The sequence below is a fragment of the Ambystoma mexicanum genome, chromosome 6p, assembly GCF_040938575.1.
Source record: "Ambystoma mexicanum isolate Mex_15411 chromosome 6p, UKY_AmexF1_1, whole genome shotgun sequence".
Classification (NCBI taxonomy): Eukaryota; Metazoa; Chordata; class Amphibia; order Caudata; family Ambystomatidae; genus Ambystoma; species Ambystoma mexicanum.
In genome coordinates this window covers 163,578,695-163,591,786 of record NC_090935.1, presented here as the reverse complement: position 1 = coordinate 163,591,786, position 13,092 = coordinate 163,578,695, and the positions used below count along the sequence as shown (strand labels likewise).

Genomic DNA, 13,092 nt, shown 5'->3' with positions numbered 1-13,092 from the left:
ACTAATATATCAAATAGTGTAGTTATGCCCTAAAATAGCTCAAAATAAACACTTTGAACATATATAAAGGACAAATGTAAGACTACATTTGATTTATACTTAATTTTATTAAAAGGGGAAAATTACATTAAATAGAACTTTGTATTCGTCTGAAACCTATAATGTGTGGCAACACATTTTCCTTTGAAAATGCTCGGCTGTCTGCCAATAGTTTGAGTATCATAATGCTGAAGAGTGTTTAAAATCCCAAGTGTGTGTTGAAGACTGCATGCAGTACAGCCTCCGGTCTACGGGGGCATTGCTGAGAAAATGAATACACACACGAAAATAAACACAGGTCCCCACAAGGTCCATTTTTTAAAAGATGCGAAAATTAGCACAGTTGTTTTTTAAATCATTTTAAATAATTTGAAGTACTTTACCATGTGGGGACCTGGCTTTAGGTCCCCACAGTGAAATCAAGCCCCCCACCCCATGGCCAACCATGTAAAATGCTAATGACAGATCAATAGATGCACCAAATAAGGGAGGCATCTTTTGTCATATTTGTACAAGTGCATCGATTACAAATCGATCATTAATCATTGTGCCAATTATTTTCCTAAAACCTGTATGCTGTTTTGATAAGCAGACTGTTAAGGAAGCCCATTCTTATAGTTCCCTTAGTAAATAGGAAGACAATCATTTGCTCTCTGCATCTATTAAGGCTGTTTACCTGTAACTATTTGATGGGGATATTGTTAGATAATTTCAAAATATTGTGTATTCGTTTTTCAATTAGAATATCCTTAAACAATAAGAACAGTGTGTGTGCCCAAGATTGGTTGCTTAGTCCATTCAAACCGGGTGCCCAAGCACCAGATGATTTGCCAATTAAGTCATTAATATCCTCCATTTCAAAACTTCATTTTTACTTTGCCGCAATTCTAGAGATCTGCTTTTGTTGATCGGGCTCCTTATATAGAACACATGTTATCTTTTAATCTTCAGTACTGTGCACTCATGCATGTGCCTTGATATACTTTCTGATAATCTTGTGCACTTTGTGACCGTGATTCTCCTTCATACGATGCACTTTTTGTGCCATCTCTTCTTGTCAGTGTTACGTCGGTCATTTTACAGCAGAGAACTGTGCCGTCTCCTAACTAGGTATAGATTTCTTATACATTGGGAGACTTGTAGTTCAGACATCGTTCATTTGGCTTTTTGCATTCCTTTCATGACCAGATGTTATCCTGCAGGGCTTTGTCCAGTGGGCTAGAGCTTCTTATGTGCTTGGTCACAGGGCAGGTCCTAGCACAGGGCTGTGATAGGGCATGCATTACATTACAATCACATAAGTTAAACTCCACCCCCTCATCGGTCCTACCCTTTGCACTTGTGAACCCTGAATGTGTGTTTGATGTTGACTGTATTTACGCAGGATCCAGGTCTGTTGGCCTGGTTGGGTCACCATATATACTGTAGTGTACTGTTGCACAAGGGCATGGCATCATGGGTGGAACCTGGAGTAGCGGGCATAGCAATGGGTCGCATTGAGCTCTGCATCACAGGTGACCTGTGTGTTAAGAGAATGTTGCTGTTTCCCGTTATGGTACACCGCTTCCAAGGCTTTGGGTACCACCAATGTCACCAGTGCTGCAATGATGTTGGGGAAGTGGGATGTCATAAACAACTGTGCCTTTGTTGCCTTTACCTGTGCATGGGTGATGGGCAGGGAGATGTACTCGATTGCATACTGCACGAGTGTGTTGAACTCAAGGTCATTAATCAGTAACATGTCATGCATGGAAGGGATGCAGAATAACTCTTGCACCAAATAATCAGACCGACTGAGGTAGATGGCAAAACGTCTCATGCAACTGTTTTAATATCAATTGTCTAAAATAGGGAGTTACAATGGACATCAACGGACATTTGCTCGAGCTCTCAATGCAAATCATGTATAAATACACTTAAGTACTGAAAATCCATCATAAGTGATGTCATACTATGTAGCAAATAAAAGAAACCTATGGCGGTGTTGTGTTTGGGTCAAGGGGAACATCTAAGTATACTTTCTATATAGGAACAGGTTGTGATTGGGTCTCTATAGTCAGGTGGACAACTTATGCCCACCCCTAGTGCAAGTCATCTTCAACACTTATTAAGTACACATAATACTATTGGCTCCTATAAAGCCCTTTGCTATAGGGCCCCCTACAACTAGTTGGCACGCTTGTACCATGTCTGGAACATTCGGCTCCTTAGCAGCACATAAGTTCATTCCCAGGTGCCGGGAGGTGGGCATGACTTTTGCTTCCCACCCAATTAGCCCCTCATCTCTCATCGCCCATGCCTTCTGCCATGCCGTCTGCCCTTGAACTTGGCCTTGCAGGAGATTCTCTTCTCTTGGGAATAAAAGGGAGTACAGGCACACGCTTATCACAGTTCTGGTCTGCATGCCTAACTCCTATTTACATCCTTGGTTTACGTGACAAGAGCCCGTATTGCAGCCTGTTTTGAAGCATTTCATTGTCTTTAATAAACTTGGCACTCATGCTGTTCCTTCTTTGCACCTTAACACAAGATGATTCAACGTCTCACGGTTTCTGTTTTTCATGGATAGATAACCAGTTCTCGGCTGCTTCAGCTTTGACACCAGGACAAACAGCTTCACCCTTCAAGTCTGTGATCTCCAGCTGATTCTGTGCTGCGACACAAACATCTCTCAATCCTTCTTTCGCTGTGGATTTGAACTTACTAAAATTGTGACACTGATGTCCACACACTATATAAAGATGGCTTTGCCTGCAGCCTATTCACTACGTATAGATAGCTTCTAAGATTGTTTGTTCTACTTGCGTTTATGCATTTGTACATTATTAAACGGCTTGCATTTTCTGCAGTGCTCTTTACGCGTGCAATCTTCATTTCTGCATAATGATGTTCATGCAATTCCATATTTAGTCATCAGTTTCTATAAGGTCCATACATCCTCTTCTTCAGCCACTCTTCTCAGTGCGTCAATCTCACTTCTTGTGATGTCACCAGCTTCTCCTTCTTTCATCTTCATATTCCTTCAGGAATCTCTTCCAAGAGATTGTCAACTCTATGGGGGTACATCACGTATGGCTTTCTTAATGGGTATCTTTTCTCAAATACTCTATGCGGTATGGTCACAACTATTGGTGGCAAACATGGTGCAGTTTCAGCCTCCCAAAATACAGGCAGTAGGAGGACAGGACATCCTGCAGAGGCATTCAGCTGCTCCTCTACAGTGTCCAGAACCTGGGCAAGCACAATTGAAAACATGGGCTGCAACAAGCCATGCAGCATGCTCATAATGTGCTGGAAGGTGCTTGTTCTGAAACGTACAGCACTGACAAAAGATACAGCAATGGCAGGATGGCTGTTCTTGTGTTGATCATTCTTTGTAGATTTGCCTTTATCAGGGAGAGTAGCTCAGCTGACGTCTCTCTGTTAAGGCGCTAAATTGTTATTAGCTGTTCAACAGGTAGTACCTAGGGAGATTGCTTAACCCAAGGAATGGTTGCTATCCTTGCAAGGTGTTTCCTGTAAATGTGTGCTGGTTGTACTCTGTGATGCAGCTGTGCATGCCTCTTCAGCTTAATGTACAGAAGGAACTCTTAGAGCCTGGGGTTTGCTATGTCTAGTGGCTGCATATAGTGGCTGCATTGTGTTGGAAAATGTCTCTGGAGGAGGTATGGGCCTCACATACCCTTTCATGGCCAATTGGGTGTGCCTGTGGCTTCATTTCCATCACCTGAATGCATTTACCTTCACCTTTTGTTTTTGGTTCAATTAGCTACTATTTTTGGTAGTGTTTAGTCCAGTATTTCAACCTGAACATACGATGGAATTAGCATTTTTGTTTCCGGCACTAATTCCTCCAGTGGATTTAGCCCTGGTGGAATTATTTCTGGTTTTAAATGTTTATTCCTCTGGTGCTAGTATCTACAGGGTTAATTCCACCAGAAGAATTAGCATCCATTTTTAAAAACCATTATAACAGCAGATAGGTAAAGTGGCAGGAATTCCGTTACTGCCACTTTTTCCCCTTACCACTGAACTTGTAATGAGATCCAATTGGTATCAAATAAACATCAACCATGTGAAATAAATGTCAAGCTAACATTCAACTAATTCACATATCATACTAAAGGCAAGATGGCATCATTGCACACAATATGTGTAAGATCTTCACAGTGTGGAATTCAATATAATCACGCACCACCTCTGTGGGGACTTCAACATATTTACAGAAACATAAGGAAGTAAAGTCACATTTTGATTGGTTTGTTACAAAAGAAGCCGGTGCTTAAATTGAATCTGGAAATGTGTTGTGCAATAAGGAAATACTTCCGTTAAGTATTGATTTTTTATAAAAGTCTGTAAACATGCAAAACACCCTGCTTTATTTCATTTATTTTCCATTTAAACACAACGAGGAAAGAGTTTAAGCCATTAAAACACAATTTTGAGTGTTTATAAATGGTTCCCATGAATCTGCTGCCTGTTGCCTAAGCATGTAGGGCATCAGATTTATGAAGTGTGTTTAAATTCCTGTCCGTGTGTTGATGAATGCAATACCACATCCAGCCTACGGGGGCAGAGCTGAGAAAAAAAATCCACACACCAAAATAAACACAGGTCCCCACAAGCCCATTTTTTCAAAAGTTGTAAAAATTGGCACAGATGTCTTTTAAGCCATTTGGGACACATTACCATGTGGGGACTTGGGTTTAGGTCCCCACAAGGATAGACAGACAGACAGACACACACACACACAGAGGATAAATTGAAGAAACAGCCGAACAAACAATTGTGTTTCCTTCAAACAGACTTTTGTGGTTATATGTGAATTTACCGACGGACATTACAGAGTGGTAGATTTCAAACGGTCAAGATACCGAAAAACACAGATTTCTTTTTTAATTTGGGTGGTTCCTCTCCCAAGCCCCCGATTTCCCGATCTTATAACACCATCCCAACCCCATCCAGACCCATTTTAACCCCTTACCCACTACCAGTTATATATTTATTATATCTTTTCAGTGTTTTTCAGTGTTCTTGTCTGCTCTGTTATGTACCACTCTGTAATGTTTGCGATAAAATAACCAGGCCCCACTATTTGCTTAACATGCATTATTGGAATAGCAACCTAAGCAGTTAGAAATGGAGGGGGAGGGCTGCAGCATCCGAATGGTATATCGCACAGCACTGGCAATATTACCCCATAGGCGCATAGGCTAAGAGATTTGCCTGGGCAAAGGAAAGGAGAGATGGCAAGGGCAGTTCAGGCCACCAACAGCTACTGCTTAGAGGCTCCAGTCTGACATGAAGCGCAATATAAGAAACCGATTTAATTTGAGTTTTAAGGAATAAAGTACATTTATTTATAGGTGTTTTATACGGGTTTTTGGGCCTGCCATATCATTGTTATTGCCTAAAAATCAATTCAACTAGAAGTAAAAATATGATAAGTCCTTCCGACAATGTGTATGTAATCGAAGCAAGTGAAATATTGTCTATTTATGCAACGCATAAAGTGCAGCAGTACATCAGGGTGAGCATCAGGCAGCAGGAGGTGGCGTGGGCAAACGCACGAGCCGAGTCTGGGTAACATGCCTGCACATTCAAAGGTCGCAAAGCTATATTTCCAAATACTCATATTGCGCACGCACGCACACAACTCATTTATGCCACTGGAATAATTTACATAGCAATCAGTCAATTTGCATATACATGGTTATCCGGAAATTCCAGCTTGTTTGTGGTCCTTCAGGGGCCCAGGCTGCTGCCCCATTGGTGTGCCAGCAGCAGCGGCTGGGCAGAGTGGCATTATCAAACGCTGAAGGACTGACTGTTGATGGGAACCGCTCTTGGCAGCGGCGCAGGGGAATGCAACATTGGCAGGCCGGATGCAAGTGCCATTTTCTCTGGTTTTCACTGGACACATTCTGTTCTGGGAATATTAAAATGCACTTCCCATAAAAGACAGCTGGATATTGGCATCAATTTGATACATAATCACCGTTAATGTCTTTTATTATTTAAGAAATGTTTGGCACGATAGATTAAAAAAATCTAAAATTTACGATCTCTAGCTAAAAAAAATAATTGTATAAAACATTGTTTGAAACGTGATTTCTAAGCTGAAATTATAAACCAGAAGGAGTGGTAGGAGACATAGTTAGTGTACACACAATTTTCAAACCAATAAGTTAAAAGTTCAATTTAAAAAATGTAAACAAACCCACTGCAGACAATGGGGCATAAGGTCCTAAAATCAAAGTGTGCATGAATGCTGTGGAACTATGTGGGTCAAATGAAGAAAATCTCTTCCAGGATGCGGCTCTCCTCCAGCTCCTCGTCTCCTGCGCCGCGTCCCCGGAGCGTCGCAGCCACAGGGCGCCGGGCGGGCTTGCGCTGCCTCCATGGCGTCAGGTGCGTGCTGGACCAGTCAAATGGCTCTTGAGGCAGAGGCTGTGGCCTGTGGGCAGGGACTGGGCTCAAACCGTCCACAAGGTTCAGTAGAGAAGCATCATACCTTCACAAAACAAAACGGGAGTGTGGGGTTAGGAAAACAATGAATGAAGATGCAGGATCAAGTTGCAAGTGAGTTTAGACTCGCCGGGTTAACAAGAGTTCTACCATTTTAAATTCCATGAAAACAACAAGAGCACCATTTAAATTGATCTTATTTTCTGAACATTAGACCTACACGGGCAGTACACTTAGTAGGTGTACACAGCATAAGGCAGAGCCATATCTCAAAGGAGTTACCCCAGAGGAAGCATAGAAGAACTGATGACTGTAGGATGCCCATGTGCCATTCTGCACAACTCGCGGACTGACACATGCCTCGCGGAAAGTGTGTCAACATGTCTCTGTAGAGGGTTCTCCTGGAGGGAGAAGCAATATCGAGCACGCGACAGTGGCCTTGGGTGTGTGTGTGTGTGTGTGTGTGTGTGTGTGTGTGAGAGAGACATGTAGCATTAGGGATAGGGATGCATTGAGAGAGAGAAAAATTCACTTTTAATGGTTTATAAAGCAAGCAATCATAACCCTGCCATAATCAAAGACCCTTAACTTGGCCAAAGACCTACAGATACCCCAAGCCACCCAAAAGGCCCCCGGACAAGGACTTGCTGTTTCTTTATACCCCACTCTACTTCCTCCCTGTCCAGCCATCACCAAACGCACACTTTGACCGAACAGCATGACCCGCCCCTATTCGAATCAGGTCTAGGCCCTCCCTCAGTGCGCTCTCCCCATCCCTTGCCAACTTCATAGGACAGGCCCTTCTAAACTTCACCAAGCACACCATACTCTTAGACCAACAGTGCCCCTCCTACTCCCTTATGCCCGCCTGCCCAAGAAATCAACCTTTGAACTTCCCTGGCATCCCGCAAGGGATAATAGCCATGCTATTCCATCTATGTTACTGGCGCAAAACCCACTCCCCAGCTCTTCTTACCGCTTACAAGGAGTCCCTTCAAAACACCACTGGGTGCACCCATCTACATTATATGCCCAACTTTATCTCTTGATGTGATATCATGCAGATCCACAATCTCTTTTCTCCTTAAAGTACTTTCCCAAACCTAGGTGGGGCACACAGATTATCTTCTATTGGTCTCTGTTGAGAGGACATCCTGATTCTGCCTTGGATATCCTCCATATTGATTGTGCAGGACCTTCTGATTTCCATACGTAAACATACAGGCATGTGCACTACCTCCTACTGGGCAAATGTTTTGAACTAAAAACTTCAAACTCTGATATCCGATGGCAAGGCAGATATTTCCATTTTTTATACTGTTGTAGGACCTCAGCTTAATTTGTTCTCATAATTCAAGAAAAATACAACCTATGAACAGTAGTTTAGATTTCATTAAAATGGATTTTGGACTGCATTTAAAATATATCCATCATGCAGTGTCTGTATAGCAGGAACTCCTTCAATTTCATTATTCCGTTTCCATTTCCTTAGTGCGTCAGCTGCCGGTTTCTGGTTACCCCTCTATAGGTATTCGACCTACTACTAACAGTCATTTGTGAAACATTTCTGAGCAGTCAATGACCAAGTCGCTTCTAACAAGCTGGACGTATACATTTTGTTCAGGGTAAGATTTAATATATGATATCTGACAGTAAGATTTCCTGCAAAACATTGCTCACTATTAGGCCTGCAGCAATTATGTTTGGTTTTGGTACTTTTAATAGGCGAAAAAGAGCTATTGTAACGGGCGCATATTCTTCAACTTTGAGAAGGAATTCCTTACAATTACATGTTTTAAAACAACGTGCTGAATTGGATAGGGTATGTTAAGTTTATATTTTTCTATTAATTATATACCAATTAGCCGCACAGTACTAATAATTGTGTCCTTAATTATTTAAATAGGTTGGCTTTGTACAAAGTGAACATTTGGGTGAGTTTTCAGTGGTGTGACCACAATTAATATATCCCTGTTTCACCCTTACCATCCACCCTTAGATTTTAGTCTGATCACATATGCTATAACATCTGATACAATAACCATCTCAGGGTGGCAGGTTATCTCTATCCAATAGCTTGTTCATTCACCCAAGCAATTTTTCCATGGTTTTCACCGGTTCTTTCACCTTTAATTAACGTAAAGGCACCATCAGGCTGCACATGGTAAAAGATGGTTTGGCAAACATCGGAATATTTATACATTTCAGCTTATCTTCACCACAGTTGAACCACTTTCTAATTCAGGAGCTAAATTTGATGCGTTTCTAAATAATTACTACCTGTCCCTCTGTTTCCTGCTCCTGTAATATATCCCATGGACTACTTTATAATGGGTATGTAATAACATTGATACAACCTCATTTTGTATGTTATAATGTTTGTGGGTTTATTGTTTATTTCATGTGTTATACCATTTGTTACAACCGTTGTTATTTGTATATCTCTGTTGCAAACATTTACTTTTCTATCGCAACATGTTAAATTTCTGTTAAATGTTAGCCTTGAGGACGACCTTAAGGGTCGGAACACGTGTCAGCTGAATACCTTATTTGGAGATCAATAAACAAAAAACTTGTTTTAAAGTGATCAGAAGAATCAATGGACTGATGAACTATTTGACTAATTTTTGGGAAGAGCGCAGACATACCATACCCAACTATCCCAAACTGTTAACTTTATTCCTAGGCCCATACGGGTGGTCTATGGGTTAGGTATACACAGCCTCCAACTGCCATTATTCAATAAGGGCCTGAGCGCATTCTGAATCAGATTGTAACCATATACACTTGTAATTATACACTAGTGTCCATATTACGCAAATTCTAAAACAATCCACGGCTCCCCACAATTTTATTTTTACAGAATTTGATCTATTTTGAAAACAATTTTTAGAAATAATAGTACTCTTAACTTTAGTGGCATTTTGTCACCAAGTAGCACAGTTAACCAAAACTGATGCAGTTGAATCAATCCCGTATTTACAAATCCTTTAAAATACTTTGTCCTAGTGGTCAGAACTGTTGGACAAAGCAATAATAAATGGAACCGTTATTCAGTTTCCAATGCATTTTTACATTGTCTACATATACCCTTTGTCACTTCCAATGGGTTACAAATGAAATGTATTTCATGTGTTGACATAACATTGAATCTGAATCTCATAATCCCATTTTTCACCTTTCTACTGGGATATTTGTATAATACGGCTCCATTGATCCTGGGATTTTTCGTGGGGATAACACTTGGGAAAAAATACAGGAATCTAGTACCTCCAACCTATCTTCTACCAGTCCATGCTCTTATTAATACGTTTACCTTTGTTGGGTTGCTCTTAAGATGTCAAAAGAGAGACCCAAATTCTCAAGAATATTAATGCATTCTTCCCTGAGATCCTTCAAATAACCTATCGTATCATTTATTCCCAACAGAGTATATAAAGTCCAATCATGCAAAGTTTGACACTTTCTTAACAAGCATGATTTTCTCCATGAGACTATACTGGCATTGACTTCAAACCAATCTCGTATCGTATTATCTGCAAAGGAAGACATTTAGGAAGAAAATAAAGGACAGATCGCCAAATCACACTTTCTATGACCTTAAATTTGGACTTCAGGTCTGTTGGCCAAAATTCTAGGCCAAAATAGATACTTGCTAACATTGTGCTTTTAAACGGTGTAATTTCTGATCCAATTGCCTCTATTGGCTTATCATTCCTGTTACCTTTGATTTTTTTTTATAGAAGATTTTTTAAAATCTTGCCACAATTGGGTAGCCTAGGAATTACAAATTATCTTTTATAGCCAAAACAGTGTATTCCGGAGTCCACTTAAACTTCAGTGACTTATTCTCCTTTCCTTTGGCCATTCTCATAATCACTGCTTTTGAAGAATGTATTACTCGATCTATTGATCGCATGTATTCACCAAATGCTGAAATTAGTCTTTGCAGCCCTGCCGGTGTGGAGTCCACCAATAAGAAATCGTCGGCATATGCTGCCCAATTTTATTTGAATGCTCCCATTTTTGGCAAAGCCAGCGTTTTCCTATCTAGAACCTCACCTACATCCGATATGTACAAGTTATATAACGTGGGTCCCAGGATACACCCTTGACGTATTCCTCAAGATGTTTTACATTTCTTTGATAATAATCCCTCTGAGTTTAAACATACCTTTATTTTCAAGTATCTATGCAGATACATCACAATACTCAATAATCCCTTTGGTATTCCGAATTGTTCTAGTTTCTTCCAAAATAGATTTCTATTTACCATATCAAAAGCTTTCCTTGGGTCCATTGAGGCCATACATATTACAGAATTTGCGGAAGACCCAGCCGATCTCTGCAAACAACTCACAAACAATCCCCCACAATCTGTACCTATGTGTTTTCGAAAACCCATCTGTCTATACTCAAGGATGTTGTAATCTAGCTCCATTCCTCTATGTGTGCCAGCACAATAGAAGCAAATATTTTAGAATCCACATCCATTATTGAGATGGTTCTATAATTCATTGGTAACAGTCTTGGACCCTTCTTAAAGATTGGAACCATATAAGACATTTTCCATCTATTCGGAATTTCATGCATGCTGTTTCAAGATGACATTAGTTAATTTATTAGGCCCTGCCGCTCTTGTTGGATTGGCTTTCTTAATTTTCACTTCAATGTTATTCACTGTAATTTCAATTGGCCACCAATGGACCTGTTGCGTTATTACATTGCTTTCCGAGAGATTCGTTTTTATGAATGTCCTCTAAGTATTGCACCCAAGTCTCCTCAGCAATAGGATTAATAATGAGTAGACAATCATTTTCTTGTGTTTTATTTATTAAATCCCAGAAGGCTCCAGAGGTTTTACCTTTAACATTGCCTAACATTCTTTCTCCATCAATCTTATAAAGTCTTGCTTGTTCGAACCTCAACCAGTTTTTATACCTCTGTTTTAGTAGACAGATTTTCTCTCCATTTTCCACCCCAAGCCTCCTAGTCCTTTGGATTATTCTAATCTCTCTATGAAGAGCAGTTCTCCTGATCTTAACCTCTATATTAAATACATGTCTTCCTTTTATATTAGTCTTATTCATTTGGCCCCTTGCAGGATTCATATCCCGAAGAATTGGCTCCAAGTATTCTGGAAGACCCTGTACTGTATAGCTTCTCAATTTCTCTTCCAATGGGCTATAGTTGAATTCCATCATCATAGTTGTATTAAATTGGCTCACTTTCTTAGAAGTCCATCTCAATCGGTTTCCACCCTGGTTGACAATTAGTTCCCTCAAATTACCATCTAAAGATGCTATATTTGGAACCCAGTTAAACTGAGCAGGGAATTGTGCATGGTCACTCAAATATGTGGACTTGATCTCATAGTTCAATACCTTTGAAAATAGATTAGTTGAAAAAATATGTAATCTATTTCCGAGGAGTAGCCTCTTGCCGCCCATGTGGGAGTGTCATTCTGCAAAAGAACCAACCCCCACTCTTCTGCAAAAGTACGCCGGATACCCCCTTCAATAATTCTTTTCCTACCTCGTGGTACCTGTGCATGATCTGTTATAAGATAGTTCATTCTATCCAAGCTTTTGATGTTAGATTTTGCATTAAAATCCCCTGCCAAAATCAAATCCCCTCCCATATACACATTTTATACCACTCTTCCATTTTTTGATTCAGCTTGCTCATACCTATTTCGAGATTGAGATTAGGAGTCCAGTATACATTAATTAACAAAACAAAGGATGTTCCATTTTCCCCCTTTACTTCAACTCCAGTTCTGAGAATATTATCCATTATCCTCCATTCTTCAATTCTCGTCCCTTTTTGAGTGCTGTTGCCACCCCAACCTTTTTGCCTTCCATTTACCCCCTGCAAAGCACATATACTTATATCAAATCCATTCCAGATCAGTTTCGATGTTGCCCAGATTTCTTGAAGAAATATTACATCATCATTTTCTTTTATTTCCTTGCAGGCCTATTCATTTTTAAGTAGATGCCTATGCCCTCTGGTATTCCAAGTAAGGAGGTTTAAGGTACTATTATTTTTAAAGTTGTTGGCTTAAAGAATTCACTTGTGCTATAGATTCTTTTAAGGTAAGTGCCAGCCACCGCCAGTTGGGAGCTTCTCCACTTAGCACTCTTTGTCTCAAATCATCCTCTTTACCTCTCCCTCAATCCCCATTTTCAGAGTCATCCCTCATCCTGCTTTCCTCTTCATTATACCTCTCGTTATTAAATACTGAAATTGTGGGATGCTTTAACCCACTTTTGCTCTGCCATGCGGCATCACTGTGTTCTGATGGTGCCAAAAATAGTAAAATGGCTGCAAAACCCTTTTGCGCGCCAAAACCTCTGAAAATCGCGCTTTGTAAACCACAAAATGATGGCTGCCAAATCTGCCATGCATGTTGTCAGTGGTGGAACCGAGATCTCACTCCTGAAACATGTCACTGGGCTCCACAAAATGTGAAGATGGAGTACAGAAGGGAAAGCAGTGCCTTGCTAAAGGAAACCCCGAAATCTTGCTTTAAATCACTTTTTCTTTGTTGCTGAAACTGCAGAATGCGGTGTAAAACACCCT

The 13,092-nt window shown here is 40.4% G+C and overlaps 1 protein-coding gene across 2 annotated transcripts in view; it reads right to left on the bottom strand.

Moving 5' to 3' along the window:
* Positions 1–4,397: 4,397 nt before the first annotated feature.
* Positions 4,398–13,092, bottom strand: part of KIAA1328 (KIAA1328 ortholog) — a 1,369,495-nt gene continuing 1,360,800 nt past the window's right edge. For both annotated transcript variants that reach the window (XM_069626866.1, XM_069626867.1), the window contains one exon: positions 4,398–6,553. In XM_069626866.1, the coding sequence (XP_069482967.1) occupies positions 6,328–6,553 (226 nt within the window). In that variant the 3' untranslated portion in view covers positions 4,398–6,327. The remainder of the gene's footprint in view (positions 6,554–13,092) is intronic.